This window comes from Vulpes lagopus, chromosome 5, assembly GCF_018345385.1.
Source record: "Vulpes lagopus strain Blue_001 chromosome 5, ASM1834538v1, whole genome shotgun sequence".
Taxonomy (NCBI): Eukaryota; Metazoa; Chordata; class Mammalia; order Carnivora; family Canidae; genus Vulpes; species Vulpes lagopus.
The window spans coordinates 33,077,822-33,093,955 of NC_054828.1; the positions used below are offsets into that span (position 1 = coordinate 33,077,822).

Genomic DNA, 16,134 nt, shown 5'->3' on the forward strand with positions numbered 1-16,134 from the left:
AAAAGTCTCTGCCCTCCTGGAGCCTACATTCTAGTGAGAGAGGTGGACAGTAAATTAATTAACTACTACAATATCCAGGGTACTGGTGTCTGAGTGCTATGGAAAAATAAAGCAGAGGAGGGATAAAGTGTGCTGGATAAAGCACACATGAAGTGCTCTTTGGCTGTTTTCACAAGAGCCGTTTCCCCTGCCCCAGGCAGGGAGATGAGCCAAACACGCACACATGTCTATACATGTGCACACGCATGCACGCATGGAGCTCCAGGGAAGGAGAGAGGTGTGGTCCAGGGAGTGGTGGGAAGGATGGCCTGGACTGGGCTGAGGGAGGTCCAGGTTCCACTGGGCAGAAGTCAGGGGTGGTGATGCCGTCCACATGCGTGCTCAGGAGGAGTCCAAGGCTGGGTCTGAGCCCTCTGACTGAGGGGCCTCTCTGAGCTTGTGAGCTGGGGACCCCCCCCCAGGTTGAGAACCAACTTTGCTAAATTGGCACATCTGAGAGCAGTGGGTGGAAATAGGAGTTTAAGAAACCAAGACCCCATGATCTGGGTCCCTGAACAGAGTAGAAAACTAATGTTTCCCTGAATACCTGGGACCATGAGTGCCAGGCTTGTTCAGAGAGCTTTGGTCAGTGGGTTTCCTCTGCCTCAGTGGGTCCATCAGTAGGTAGGCAGGAGGAGGGACACTGGGCTGGGGTAGGATAGAGGTTATCCTTCCTTGGCTAGGCCATGGTCCTGAAAGGTTGACAGGGTCATGCTGGTGAGCGGGTCAGTGGTTGCTCCAAGGAGGGGCATCTAGCTGGTTGGCCCAAGGTAGGGATAGAAATCCAAATGACAGATTTGATTTTCATGGGTGAACAGTGCACTTTTCAAAGAAAATGGGCTCTCACTCTGACCACAGACTGCACCTTGATTTCTTTTTTATTTTTTTTAAGATTTTATTTATATATTTGAGGGCAAGAGGAAGCACAAATGTTGGAGACGGGTAGAGGGAGATGTAGAAACAGATTCCCTGCTGAGTAGGGAGCCTAACACAGAGCTTGGTCCCAGGACCCTGAGATCACGACCTGAGCCAAAGGTAGACGCTTAACTGACTGAGCCACCCAGGTGCCCCTAAGCCTGGTTTCTAATGATGGAACTGCAGACATAGACTGGTACCCTGTCTGCCCCCCCCCCCCCACAGACACACCTGAGCCATCTCCCCACCCACACCCTCCGATGAGACTGCACTAAAGCCTCCTGTCTCAGGAAACTCCCCTCCCTGTGCTGAGGATTATAGGTGGGAGGTAAAAAGGTGAAAGCAGGAATGTTCCTTAGGCCCTTTCTCTGCCAGATTCCAAACTGATTATCTCCTAGAGGGAGGCATTACGTTGAACCGTATGAAAAATAACAATTTCGTACTTCAGTCTAGAACGAATGTGTCTCCAACTTACAGATGACAAAAGTAAGGTTCAGGGCAGGTGTGTGTGTCTTGGTGAAGGTCACTCAGTAATGATCCTCGCAGCCGTGATACAAATCATGTCTGCCTGCCTAGATGGCTTCCAAAGCACAGAGCTTGGGCCCCATGGAGCCCAAGCTCTGGCCTGCAGTCTTGATCTGCCACTTATGAGCCGTTTTGATCTCAGTTTCTTCATCTGTAAAAAGGCCAAGGGGGTAATTTTGAGGATCAAGTGAAACAAGGCTCAGGGAGGGCTTTGTCAACAGGGACATGCCTATGAGTGTGAGACAGCAGGGGCTGAGGCTGGAGTCTGTCTCCCCCAGCCATATTCTCTGGCCCCTGCCTTATCTGTGTGCCAGGACCAGACGGAGTTCAGATCCCTTTCCATGAGGTTATCCCCCCACCCCACCCCACCCCAAAACCCTAAGCTGCCCTCTATCTCAAAGTGGAAGATGGCCTTTTACTACAAGGTGGCCCACATTTGGAGCCAAGGTGAATTTTCCTAAATACTTGTTTTCCGTCTTTGCAGCTCCTGCCCTTTTGCAAGAGGCTGTGTGACTTGCTGGCCTGCCCAAGAGATCCAGGGTGCAGGCCAGCTTGCCAGGCGGGGTCCTGGGAATTCCCTCTAGCATGCACAGCAGAGGAAGTTGTACACTGGGCGGGGAGGAGGCTCTCCTCCAAGGCCTGCTGATTTGTTTCCTCTTGCTCACACCCAGCCTTGTTACACGTTCAGAAACCAGAAATTTGGTGGGGAGCTTTAGCATGTCCTCTACAAAGGGCTTTCCTCTTGGGATCTGGGTCTGGGCTCTGACTTCTCTCTTGCTCCTGTTTCATACTCTCCTTCCCTGCAGGTCACATTCTCAGGCAGGTATGGGCACCACTGTGCCAGCCTCCCAGGCTCTGATCCCTTAGCTGAACCCTGAGGCTCAGCCTGGCCTCCAGGTACCTGCAGGGTTTTCCTCATCTCCCTGTGATGCTGCCTGGGTTTGGCTGCAGATAACAGGGAGAAGCCTGTAGAACTGCAGCTGGCTGCCTTGGCTGTTACTCCAGTTTTACTAATACCTGCAGAATTCATTATGCTGTGGTAAAAGCCACGCCAGCACAGGCAACCCAGGAGACATAATCATCAAAGCTTTCCACCTCCAGGATCATCAGAGCAGCTGCTCTGGGAAAGGGTGTTTGCAGGTTTCTTGAGCACGTCAGCCCCTATTTTGTGGTTTGGAACTCAGAGGAGTAGCCTGCATGCAGTCTTGAGTGTGGCGCTGTTACCTTGGATATGGTTTTTGTTACAGGCTAACCTAGCGTGATCAGAATGAATAGGGAACCCCACCCCTTGTCTTTCAAGAGGTAAATAGAAACCTTACAAATGTCATCACAGAAATGCAAGGTATTTGAGTAATAACTGGTTGAAGAAGATTTGTGTTTTGGACCTAATTTTGAGTCTTTGGGGCCAAAAGGATATTTAAAATCTATGCATCTACCCACTGGTTTGCTCATCTATCCTTCTGTCTATCTGTCCATCCATCCATCCAGTCTTGTTTGAGCAGCTACAACATGCCAAGCCATACTTGGCACTGCAGACACAGTGATGGGGAGTTCAGTCATAGCCTCCGTCCCATATGTACTTCCAGCTACGGGAGAATGTAACCAGGGACCTGGAGGAAATCCTCGTCTTCCTATCAAGGAATCACCCCAGTCTGCTGAACCCCAAGTGTATATTCTAGTTTTTAAAAGAATCATATATCAAAACTAGTCTGATTTTCTCAAACAGTTGGAGAACCAGGAAGTATGGAAGTCTTGATCCTTTCTAAAATACTCATCTAGGCATAAAAATATACATGAAAGCAGACTGAATCCGTGGGCCCCTGTTTCATTCAGCTGGTGGAGAAGCTGCTGCTGGTATCAGGTGCTTGGGAACTAAAAGGTCACAAAGGCCTGGTGTTGAGTGAGATTGGGGAGAGGGGTAAGCTTCTGGGGAACCCTGCAGGTTAACTCACTGTGCCACGCCCCATGTCAATCCAGTCTTGAATTGGCCATTCACCATCTGTGCGGCCTGGTCAAGGCTCTTCCCTCCCTGATCCTTAGTTTTCTCATCTGTAAAATGTGCCTAATGAGGCCTTTCTTGCACAGAAAAGGCAAGACAGCGAACACACAGGTGCCTGGTACATTGTAGATGTTTGACAAGTGTTTGTTTTGTCCTGATAAATACTTGGTTCTGATTCAGTCATTTCAGAAAACATTTAGGCTCAGATCTAGTTGGAAGAAAAATTGGTTTGAGGATACCATTCAGTTTAAAAAAAAAAAAAAGTGCTTCTCGGGCTTGATTCCATTTGGGACTCAGCAGATGAGCACAGATTTTGGCACCCGGTTCGCTCTGCTGCAGGCTGCCTTGGTAAAGGGTCTGGTAACGCTGCCAGCTCGGAACAGGCGGTTCAGTAGAGGTGGGAGAGCCTCTCGCCCTCGCTGGCAGGAGGAGCTGTGATTTCTGCCGCAGAAGCCTGACGCGGCAGGAGAGTGGGGGCTGGCGTGGGCCTGGCCCGGGGCTCGGGGTAGATGGGACACGTCACAGAGCATGCTATTTCTTGGCTCCGTGGACTGGCAGCTTGAGAGCCATGGTAATTATGTCTGCTGGTGGGGGACGACGGCACGAGCGGAACATGACAGTGTCCTCCAGGGAGGGGCAGGTGCCAGTCACAGAGGCTGCTGGGAGACTCCTTTCCGGGGTGCTTCTGTGGGGTGCCAGCAGCGGGCCCTGAGGCTGGGTCCGTGGCCAGGATGGAGCAGCTGTGTCTGAGAACAGGGCGGAGCAGGGCCTGGACATGTTGCCCAAGGGGCTTTATCCCTGATTGGGAAGGCCCAGCCTTGTGTTTTGCTTCGGTTCCTCCATAAGCAGGGCCATCCTGGGGCCTCTGATGGCATGGACGGGCTACTGGATACTTCTTCAGAGGCCTCTGGGGGTGAAGTCAGAATGTCTAGGTTCTAATCTGGGTCCCACCTATCTGTATGCTTTGGGGAGCTTTCCTGAGCCTCGGTCTTCTCATGTGTGAAATAGGACAATAGTACAGGAGGTCACTGTGAGATGCCACTTACAAACTACCCCACAAGTCAATTCCCTTTCCTTCTCTTACCCTGTTTGTGTCAAGGATTAGAAAGGAGAAACAGGGCTGGATGGAAATGAAGGTCAGTGTGGTCTGAGGCTCTGCAATTAGCACAAGGTCAGGACCAGGGCTGACAAGGGAGGCCCACGAGGCCACAGAAGCTATCCTGGACTGGCCTTTGGAGGTTTCACCTTCTGGGACTCAGTGTTGGAAGAAGGGTTACCTGCCTTGGCTTTCACGTGGGCTGGACAGCCTGGGCCCATGGCAGATCCCTTGCCAGCCCTCCCATAAGACCCTAGAATTGCTTCGTGGATCCTTCTCGAAAGATGTGGGTCACGCTGGCAATGATGAGCTGTTGGAGGATAGGGAGTAGGGAGGAGCATGCTTTGGCGTTTCCTCTTGACCTGCGGTGGGCCTAGGGTGAATGTTCTCCATTTGGAGGAGGCTGCCTGGGGGGAGACAGGTTAGGAACAGGTATGGCTCAGGAGCCCTGCCTGGGACAAAATGTGGGGACCAGACAAGGAAAGGAAAGGCACTCCCAGAGGTGGGGGCTTGGAGTTTGTGCAGGGAGGAACAAGGGGAGAATCGTCTTCATGGCCCCAGACGAGTAAGGATGATGGTGGTGAGAAGGCTGTTCTTTGTCTGCACGTTGCTTTATAGGCCATAGGCGCATGCACATCTGTGTCTGTGATCTGAAGGATTTCCTAGCAAGGCCACTTGAATAGTGGAGGAAAGAGTGGCTGGGACTAGTTCAGAGCAGGCTGCTGGGGGTGAATCGGAGCATCGCTGGCCTGAGGGCGGTGAGCTCAGGTGAGGAGGGAACAGGACCCCCGAAGCCCCCAGAGTTCCTGCCCTGCTACCAGCCCCCACAGCTTCCTTCCTTTTGCCATGTCTCCCCACCCAGCGAGCAGCACCACAGCATTTTACCGCAGCCCCACCCTAAAGCCATAGCAACCAGGGCAAACTTCTGTTTTTGGTTTTCCTTTGTGGAACCATGCTTCCCGCTTGACACAGGCGCCCTGAGACCTCTTCCCTGCTGTCTGCCTGCTGGGGAGGCCCAGCCCCAGGCTGAGAACCACCCAGTCCTCTGACTTAACCCTAGCCCAGCGCTGGAAATCTGCCCCTTCTGCCCCTTCTGCCCCCCAGGCATGCACTCTGTCTTAAAGGTCAAGAGAAGAAAGGCCCAGAAGTCTTTCTTGACATCACTCATGATTACAGACATGGACCACAGAAGGTGGTGGAGACAGCGAGGCACGTCCCTGGCCTAAGAACCAATGAACTGTTGGGCATACAGGTGCTGGGGTGTGTGCCCCATGCCAGGAGAGGACAAGAGGGGGCGGCCTTGCCTGGCAGGATGAGTCAGGTGGCCAGGTACCTGCACTGAGGTCTGAGGGGCCAGGAGACATCCAGGTTGATGGAGGGCGTAGACAGTCCATGATGCTTAGGGGAAGCTGCAGGGAGTTCTGTGGGGGCGGGGGGGACTGGGAGCTGATTGGGGGAGAAACTTGCCAGGTGGACAGGGCCTCATGGTGAAGGACTTTGTATGGCAGCCACAGAAAAGGAAGTTTGACTTTGTGCTGGGACGTGTGGATGGGGGTGGGAGTCGGGGTCCACAGGGGTTACTCTTCAAGGACAGGCCAACCAGAGCTGAGGATGGACAGACCATGCCCAGAATGAGACTGATCTGCACATACAGCCTACGTGCCCAGCCAGGCTTCGCCCCAGGCCCCACAGCAAAGCCGCCCGGCTGTAGGCTGCCTGCACTGCCCCCGTTCCATCAGGGCCCCTCTCTCTCCCACTGGGTTTCTAGGGCAGATTCCACTGGGCATGAGTACTGCTGCTATGGGGGTTCCGTGGCCCCCTCTCTGAGGGCAGGACTGTACCTCACATCCTCTCATTGCCTCCACCCTTGTCATTGCTGCCTAGCAAGGCCACCTCTGGAGGGTGGGGGGAGCACTCTCGGGGGCCAGAGCTGGGGAGTTGCCAGAAGAGGAGATGAGAGGTGGTCCATGGCCAGGTTTGTGCTCCTCCTCTGCTTCGTCAAAGAGCTCCTGCCAAGCCTCTGAGAATTTCTTCTGTCTTCCTGATGGTGCCTGTGTGGGTGGATTTCACCGGGATGGAGGGGGATTTCTCTGGCACTTTCCCTCTCTACTCCTCTCCCCTTAACCCTTTGGCGTTCCTGACCAGCTCTTGTTTATTGGGCTGGCAGCAGTGCTCATCCTTTCTGGGGATCGCTTGGCATCCCTGCACCTTCTCTGGGGGCTGGCCCATGTACATGGGAGTGGTCACAGTCCTCACCTATTGTGGCTAGAGGGGCACCCATCAGGACCCCTGGCTACTGGCCTGTTTTCCTAAAGTGCCCCCTTGGGTGAGTCACTTCCTACCATCTTAGAGGCATTTTGGCTTCCAGAACCCTCTGAGAATGCACTTCAGGCCTACACAATAGGGCACATTCAGAGCCTGCAGTGATAAGACCACTGGGCTCCTTCTCCCTCTATAGCCACTCACCCGTGGGAGCCTCAGCCCCTAACCTGGAGAAGGGGTTCGTAATTTTGCCCAGGGGGAGGTTTTGAGGACCATCTGTGAATACAAAGGATTGTCTGGATCTGACAATGGGAAATTGGTTTTAAGGGCCAGTAGCTCCCTTTTATCCCAGCATCCTCGGTTCTGAGGTCCTATGTGGGGAAGTAGAAGAGGGTGAGTCCCAACTACAGAGGGAGAAGGATACTGGGAGTACCCAGCAGGAGCATCTGGCTGGAACCAAGCTTTGCTTCAGTTCAGAGCCCTCAGGGGATGTGTGTGTAGGAGATGCCGGGGTCCCAGAACATCCTTAACCTGGTCCCTGCCCTGTTGCTATTCAGCTCGGAGACTCCATGATTCTTGTTGAATTACTCCCAGGCCTGAGTGTTGTCACCAGAGTATGGGTTTGCAAGGGCCTGGGACCATAGGCCACAGAACAAGAGGGTCCTGAATCCCCATTGGGGAGGTTTCAGGCTTGGTGATACAGAGCCTCTTGCTTCAGATTGTACAGAATTGCCTACTCCTAAAGCACATTTCCCCATTGTCCACTGCCGCCCCCCACCAGGATCCCCCAAACCCCTTGCCCCGCAGCCACCTGACAACTCTGAACTACTTAATTCATAAGTGCTGGAGAACAGGAACACAGGCCCCATGTTATGGGAGAGTTTTCTTAGGGAGCTCAGAGAGGAGAGCTCTATGGTCAGAAGGAGTCAAGGATCAGGTCTGGGTTGAACACAGGAGTGATGGGAAGGAGTGGGGGGTGCGGAGGGGGGGCATCCTTATCAGAGGGACTTGTGGCACCAAGGGGCCACAGCCCAAGTTCCCGTCCTGTGAGTGAGGCAGCAGAGCCACCCACCTGATCTAGACAATTTTCAGATATAACTTGAAGCTACAAGCACGCAAGCAGCTCTTCCATGAAACAGCTCACCTGTATCCTCAAAAATGCTAGTGTCCAAGAGATGGGGGCTGAGGGGTCCTTCTGAATGATTGGAAACTGAACAGATGTGGCCCCTGAATGTGGGCATGGTCCTGGGTTGGGTTCTGGGATGAGACAACTTCTAGTAAGGCCATCGGTGGGCAGGTGGTGAGCTGTGACTGAACTGGTGTTCGGAGGTAGCAATTTTACATTTCCTGAGATACTGACATTCCTTGTGTGGCTGTAAAGAGAATGTCCTCTGGTCCTCAGGGGTCAAGGGTCATCTTACCCCAATGACTCTGTCATTATTGTATACTAGAGAGAGAGAAAGCGGACGTGGGCGGTGCCATTATCATTGCAACTTTTCTGTGGGTTTGAGATTCGTAGTCTGAACCATTGAACACCAGGAGCCCTCCAAACTACTGCCTCACCCCAACCTAGGCTGTGGGTGCAGGCTTTCTGTCTTACATGGGAGTCATTGTGGGGGTGGGGAAAGGCTCTGGCACATTTTGGGAGCATGGCCTGGGGTAGCAGTGCAAGGGTCATAGTCACTGGGCCTTGGAGGCAGGCAGCTGCTTATTTTATGTCCTTATTCTTTCCTAAACCACATCCCTCTTCAGGCTACCCGGGATGTGGTACTGAGCCGGGCACCAGAGCAGGAGGAGGACCGGGCGGTGAGCCTGCGGAACGCTGCGGCCATCTATGACCTCCTGAGCATCACGCTGGGCAGGAGGGGCCAGTACGTCATGCTCTCCGAGGTATGGCTCCCCCCTCCGCCCCCGAAGTCAGGCGGCACACCGAGGCAGTCGGGTGGAGCCACCCTTTGACCTCCTCCACCATCCTTTCCCTGCCTACGCGGGGTACAGCTCAGTCCTTGGGGAGACCAGGCTTCGAGCTGTTCCATTTCCAGTGCTGGGAGAGCTTCCCTTCACTGGTAGGAGGGGTGGTTTGGGTTTGGGTTGTTCTACTAGTGTTTTTGTGTATTTTCTTTTGAAAGAACGCATGGGATCGTAAAGAGAAGCACAAGGGGGAAATTAATCCATCCCCCAGTTTATGCTGTAGATGACACTGGTATTTTGTGACTCCATCTCCTGGCAGGGCTCTGAGCTTGGTGTGTGTTGGGAACCTGCAACCCCTTCCCACTCAAGCTAAACAGAGCACCTCCATTCTATTGAGCAAACCCTCGTGGGCAACACTCCCGGGTGGCACCCATCTGGGGTGGAGACAGGGGAACCAGGACACCACGCTGCCCCCTCTCTATCCCCCATGATGCGAATGGCATGCACACATTTTTAAGCTTTCAGATCTGGGCTGGGATCAAAGGTAGCTCTAGGGCTCGTGTCTCCTTGTGCAAGAGTGGGCCTCTTGGCAGTAGATTCTCTCCATGTGTTTAGGACGGCTCCTGAGAGGAGAGGTGGTGACATCCGCTGAGCCCCTGCTTGTACCCGGCAAGGTGCTTTTAGATGATAACATCTTTAAGTGATGTTCTCTTGAGTTTACCGATGAAGCAACCAGAGGGGTTGCTTCTTGCCCTAGATGGTGGAGGGAGTGCATTTGAGCCAGGACGTGAACCCAGGCTATTGAGCTCTTAAAGTCCATGCTGTCTGGTTTCAGAACGCACCTCTGTCCCCCACCCTGCCTGACCATGGCCACAGGGTGAACCCTGGCCTCACATGTGGGCTGCTGCCTCCATTGAATGGAAGCACTTGTATCGTCTGCCGGACCCCACCAGGCCACTCCTGATTTTGGGTTGCCCAGGATCGGACAGGCCAGCGGGGCAGTCAGTTGTCTCTGGTCATAGAGAATAGCAGAACCGAGAAAAGTCTTTCCATTTGGACAACTTTGTAGTTGGCCTGCTCTGCCACTTACTGGCCCTGTGACTCTGGCAAGTCATTCAAACCTCAGCCTCCAGATCTGTGAAATGGGGGTAATGGAGAACCCACCTCCCAGGGTTGTTGGGGACAGTAAGTGAGTACATGTAAAAAGCTGAGAGTGGTACCATGCACAATAATAATAAATGACAGTTATCATTTTTATGGGATGTTTACATTTTAAAAGCTCCTACCCAATCTCATTCACTTTTCACCATCGCCCTGTGAGACATTCACATGTTACAGAGGTAGGAACCGAGGGCCAGAGAGGGTCAGAGACATGGGCAACATCACACAGCATGACCTGTCCAGTGCCAGGGCCAGGATATGCCCGGAGTTTCCTGACAGGAACCAAGTATGGACCTACTGCAGCCTCCTACAGGAAGTGATTTGGGCAGTGATTACCCTGGGGGGCATAGGATCCGCTGGGGGTTGGAGGATCTCTTGGGGAGAAGTGCTGACCAGAACCCTCTCCTCAGTGCCTAGAGCGAGCCATGAAGTTTGCGTTTGAAGAATTTCATCTTTGGTACCAAGTGGCCCTCTCTATGGTGGCTTGTGGGAAGGTAAGACCAGGGTGTGTGTTGGGTGGGGGAGGTTGCACACCACCTTTGGGGCCTCTGCTCTCCTCTGGCTTCTTCCAGGGGCAGGCAGAGGGCATGGCGATGATCCAGAAATGTCCCCCAGCATCGGGTTTTAATCTCTAGGAGAGCGAGAGGTGCCAGAGTGTCATACACAGACCCCTGTGTGACTCTGGTGTCCACCTGTGACCTACAGGTGTGCAACTGTGAGTCTGTGGATGCTCTTCTGGTACATGTGCACACATGGGGCATCAGAATTTCCATGTATGACTCAATGAGTACAACTGCACAAAACAGGCATGGGACAAGGGTTCTGAGCGAGGGACATGTTCTCTTGGGCCATAGCCCTCTTCCTGCACATCAAGTGTGGTGTCAGGAAAGGACCTTCCTGTGAAAGGACCTGTTTAGGAGGGAGGGGTTGAAGAGTGGAGCAGAGAAGTGGCACCCACAAGGGAGTTTGGAGGGAGAATTGTGCCCATGGATGTGGCAGGACAGGGGCAAGGGGAACTCTGCCCAGTGTGAGGGGACTGTCCTTATTCCGGGTCACCAGGGCCACCTTCGCTCTCCACCCACCAAGCCCTGTTCCAGCACCCCCTGGTTTCTCCTCTGATGAGAATTCCACTTACATAAGCCTCTATTTTCAGCAGTAACATGAAAGGAAAACCTTTCCGGGGCTGGGTGCTAAGGGTGTTAGAGCCAAGGATGCTACAAATGCAGGAAATAAGGTGGCAGGAGCTTGCAGATTGTTCCAAGAGCTGTAAACACCCAGAGCCCTTTTGTGGGGCTGAGGGGATTCCTGCCCCCTCCTCCGCCCATCTGTGCCACCTGCCATTTCTAGCCTTCAGCTCCGCTCAGAGGAGGGCCCTCCGCGGCTTGCCAGCATCTCCCCCACAAAGGTTAGACAAGGAAGAGGAAGAGGAGCAGGTGCTGCAGCCTCATAGGTGGGAAGGATCCAGGGAAGTATTTGTAGTGAGAATCAAGTAGGGAGCTTCCCACCCCCCTCAGCCCCCACCAGGCATTTGTCTTCCCCACTCCCATCACGTTAACCATCTCCCAGAGCATCCTGAATGCACAGACATGGTCCACCCTGACTCTGTGCTCAGCATGGTCTTGTCAAGGCTCAGGGAGCATTCAGGCCACAGATAGAGTGAGTCCTGAGGGAGGGGAGGAGGTGGGGCTGGAGCTTCCAGGGAGCCTGGGCAGACAGCTCACAGTGGCATGTGACAGCTTCTTCCTGCTTCTGGGAAACAAAGAACCTCTAGTCTTGGAATAGTGAGCACAGAGCAGGAGGAGAGGCCCAGGGCCAGGGCAGTGGTCCTCACCCTTCTGGGGTTCATGGGCCCTTTGAGATGCCAAGGAAAGCTGAGGACCCCTCCTCAGAAGAATGCAGCACACTCAGGAGTTAGCTTTAGGTTTAATCTCTGGTGGTGCTCCAGGAAACCACTCTCCCCAGCCCCCCACCATTCTCAGGGGAAGGTGTTAGCCTAGGAGATATGGGATCATCAGCCTCCCTACTGAGAAGAGCCAGGCTCAGAGAGGTCCACACGCAGTCCAGCATGACCCAGGATCCAGGGGGTTTGGTGTCCCAGTCTGGCTTCTTTACAGACCAGCAAGGTGGGCACGAGAATGGGCTTACAGGCAGGGAGTTGGGGCGATCGGTGAGTACCTCACACTTGAGGCTCTACAGGCTGGAGACAGTAGGTGATACCCATGCCTGCATTCGGTACAGCAAGAGATTGTTCTGGAAGCGTACTCTCCACCCCTGCAGGAACCCTGCACACCAGCTCAGTGTGCCTGGTTGGCCCAGGCAGCCCTCCAGCAGAGTGGCCAGAGCTGGCCTTTGCCCCAGCGTAAGGTCTGTACCTGCACTTCTGCTAAAGGTATGGCCGGGTGGATATAAATACATCTGACACCGCAGCCCGCGGGAACAAAAGATGAGGTCCATGACATGATTTAGGTCGCTCCTTCTCTTGGTCTCTTCAGCAGTCACATTGGTTGCGTTGCTAGGTAACCAGCATGACAAAAAAAAAAAAAAAGCTGCCTGCCCTGACTGCAGAGTCCTCCCATGGCTTCTGAAATAGCAACACTTTGTGGTCTGTGTGTGGTGAACATGGACGGTTGGGGTTGTAGACCTTTATTTCAGTGTTAGAGAACCCTTCAAGCCTGCAGAGGTCAGCAGCCAGGGAAGGGGAGGGGAGCCCGAGGGTTGCTGTGGCGTGTGGGCAGGGGGCCATGGCCTGGGAAGCTGGGAATGACCTTCACAGGAGAGCCGATGGCCTGCCCCTCCCCACAGCCTGCCGGAATAGGTCATCTGCTGACACCCGCCGGTGCTGGGTCTCACATCTCCATTTCCTGAGTGAGTGGTGGGGAAAGGTAGCTTTTGTCTTCTCCCCTCTGGCCTTTCTACAGGCACCTGATAGGCAAGAGCCATGGCCTCTTCCCTCTTCTCGCAGTGACCCCACAACCCCAGCGCAGTACTGGGCACAGAGCTAGCCCTTGGCTGAGACACGTGGAACTGGCCTACTGAGCGCAGGGCCTCCATCTGTCATGTCTGGGCTGAGAAAAGCTTTTCGTTAGCTGGTGGGAGAGGAAGGGTAGCTAGAGAAAGGCTGGGGGTCCAGCTCTCTCTCCGTCCGTGCCTCACACTGAGCTATGGACAGGTAAGCCTTCCAGAGCCGTTTCCTCAGTTGCTGGGATGGATAAAAGCTCCTTAATGGTGAGGAAGCTTGGCTCAGAGTAGAGCTTAGTATATGGAGACTCTGGTTACACACCTGCCCCTGCCTACCAGGGATCATACAAGTGTGGAGTGTACACATTTGAGGGGCAGGGGAGGTGTCACTGTTGAGTTTTCTTGGGAAAGTGTTGGATTTGGTCAGAAGCCCTGAGTATGTTGCGCGCCTGTGTGTGTGTGTGTGTGTGTGTGTGTGTGTGTGTGTGTGTGTAGCAGGGAGACGGAGGCTGTTTCTCCTGCTAAGGCAGTCACCACAGAGGGAGGATAGGGCAGTGGTTACGGGCTTAAGCCAGGCTGTTCAAACCCCAGCTCAGCCATGTATGGGCACTGTGGCTTTGAACAAGCTACTTCTCTGTTTCAGTTTCCTCTTCTGTAAATAGGGACACCTCCCTCATAGGAGAGTTGTGAAAGTTAAATTTATAAAGCACTTAGAACAGGAGACGGCAGACTTTCTGTACAGGGTCAGATAGTGGACGTTTTTGACTTTGCAGGCCTAGCAGCCTCTGCGGGAACTCCTCCACTCTGTCATAAAAACAGCCATGGGCAGTACACACGTGAATGGGCATGCCTGGGTTCCAATAAAACTTTATTCGCAGAAGGTGGAGGGCCACATTTTGGCCGGGGGACTGTGTTTTGCTGAGCTCTGATTCATAGCAACAGGTAGTGCCTAGTAAGACCTAAATACGTGTTACCTGGTGTTCTTTTTCTTATTACTGTGAATGCTATTGCTGCCTGCCTGTGGATGGTCTCCCCTGGCCATCCTCAGTAGGTCCGTTCTGTCCCCATCTCTGTGGCCCAGTCCTGGAGCCTTGAAGGGCCTCAGACTCCTGCCTGGAGGTTCTCTCTGCCTCTGCCCGCTTAGCTTCTCTCCTCCTCTGCCAGCCTTTATGCCTCCCCTGAACTCTCCATGACGGCCCTTCTTCCAAGTCCTGTGGAGCTTCGGCCTCATCTTGTCACCTATAAACCAAGGCTGTTAAACTCAGATGTTTGAGAGAGCCCCCCTTTTGCCTCTAAAATTTCTGTGGGTCACATTTGAATTCTTTTGAAGAGTTTCCACCTGTTGTTACCTTAGCTATTGGTGCCTCACCCGGGCAAGGGTCATAGTCTCCATTTTCCAGATGAGACTCTGAGGCTGGGGAGAGATTTGTCTGCCAACATGACCTGGGCTTCTTCCCCTGCTGGGCCTTCTTCCTGGCTCTTGGAGGGGAGGGATGAAGAGCAGGGACTGGCTATTTGGGAATGCCCCCCGCTGTAGGCACGAGGCACCCAGTCTGTCAAGACCCAGGGCTGCCAGTGATGGTATTACTTGCCCTTTCTTTTGCAGTCGGCCTATGCTGTGTCACTGCTGCGGGAGTGCATGAAGCTTCGACCATCGGACCCCACTGTGCCCCTGATGGCTGCCAAGGTCTGCATCGGGTCCCTGCACTGGGTGAGTGAGCTATGGGGGCAAGGCCCAGATCCCAGCAGCTACCTCGGAAGGGTGGCAATGGGCATGAGATCAGGGCATGCACATCTTGCTGTGTGTATAAGGGGTGGGTGTGGAGGGGGACATGGGGAGCTGGGAGGCAGACAGGCCTGGAAGGAAAATCTGAGAAAACCAGCCTCTGTCCACAACAGCAGCTCCCCCAATTCAGGCTAGTATCAGGTTTATGGTTCAGCCTTGAGTTGTGGTCTCTAGAGAACCAAAATGTAGAGTCAAAAGTAAAGGGGGGCCCCCACCTGCCCAGCAGTGCAGTAGTGGGCAGGTCTTGGAGCACCTGGGCCAGCCATCATTTGGATGGAGGCTTCACATGACTACAGCGTACAGTTCTGCGTGGGCAGGACTAGAAGGTGGCCTCCTCCGTTGGCTCCTTTGTTCCTTTCGGCTCTAGCCTGTGGGTCTGTGCCCTGTGCTCAGCTGCCTGCTGAGGGCTCTGTGGCTGAATGGTCAGATACACCCTCTCCCCTCAGGGCCTGGCTTCCTTGAGCCCACACAAGCCTCCTGATGTGAGGGGCCGTCCTAGAACAAATGCATCCTCTCCTGTACTTTGGTCGTCTACTCCACCCACTTCTCTCTACGGGCAAAATAGCCCAGTTCCTCTATCTGCCCTCCAGGCCCATTGTCTCCCTAAAGGGAGCTGCTCCCATACACGGTCCACCCCTGCCTGTTTTCCCAACCCCAAAGCCCACTCTCACCATGGTTGAGGGCCCAGCTTGACCCAGCCAGCAGGGGCCAGGCTTCAGAATTAGCAGCCTGCCTGACCCACTGCCACTCCCCCTCTTTAGGCATCCAGCCCTGGGAAGGGAGACTCCGTGTTCTAACCGTTCCTGCCAAGTCTCCCAGGGACTGGAAACTGGCCTGACCCTCCCCTGGGTCCCTACCTTGCCGCCCCAGTGAGCCTTGTCCTCTCTGCTGTAGAGAGGACTGACTCCCTAGCATGAGGGGCAGGGGGGAAAGATCACCTTCCCCTCTGTCTCCTGCTTCTCAGATTCTTATAGCTGAGCTGGAGTGCCTGCAAGGCCTGGTGTGGCCCCATTCGCTGTGAATGGTGCAGGGAGGCAGAAGCATGGCGCCGGTGCCCTTGCTCTTAGAGTGTGGTTTTAGTGAGGAGGAAATCCAGTAGAATGATCTCTTATAGGCTCCAAGCATTAGGAAACAGCTACACCACGAGGTGGATTAGAGTTTCCCTGCCACCCCTGGGTGGTCTTGGTACATACCCGTGCCATGCTTCTGTTTCCTCATTTGTAAAGTGGAAATAGTAACAGTCTGTTCCTCAGATGTGGCATAAATGACATAAAGTATGTATAAGGCTGGACGGGGCAGGAGATTCACAGAGGAGGAGGCCTTTGGACTGTGGAGGGTTCAGGCCAGTGGTCAGTTCTTCCATCACTGCTTGCTTTCCGTACCCCATGATTAATGGGGAAACTCCTTGCTCCACAGATCTTTCCAGGGTAACTGTTGGTACCCTGCATCTTACAAGTGGGGAGCTGTGGGGATGTGGGTGGC

The 16,134-nt window shown here is 53.9% G+C and overlaps 1 protein-coding gene across 2 annotated transcripts in view; it reads left to right on the forward strand.

The window, feature by feature from the left end:
* TTC7A (tetratricopeptide repeat domain 7A) overlaps window positions 1-16,134 on the forward strand; it is a 115,110-nt gene that overhangs the window by 45,587 nt on the left and 53,389 nt on the right. For both annotated transcript variants that reach the window (XM_041754187.1, XM_041754188.1), the window contains 3 exons: window positions 8,589-8,726; window positions 10,319-10,402; window positions 14,473-14,577. In XM_041754187.1, the coding sequence (XP_041610121.1) occupies window positions 8,589-8,726; window positions 10,319-10,402; window positions 14,473-14,577 (327 nt within the window). The remainder of the gene's footprint in view (window positions 1-8,588; window positions 8,727-10,318; window positions 10,403-14,472; window positions 14,578-16,134) is intronic.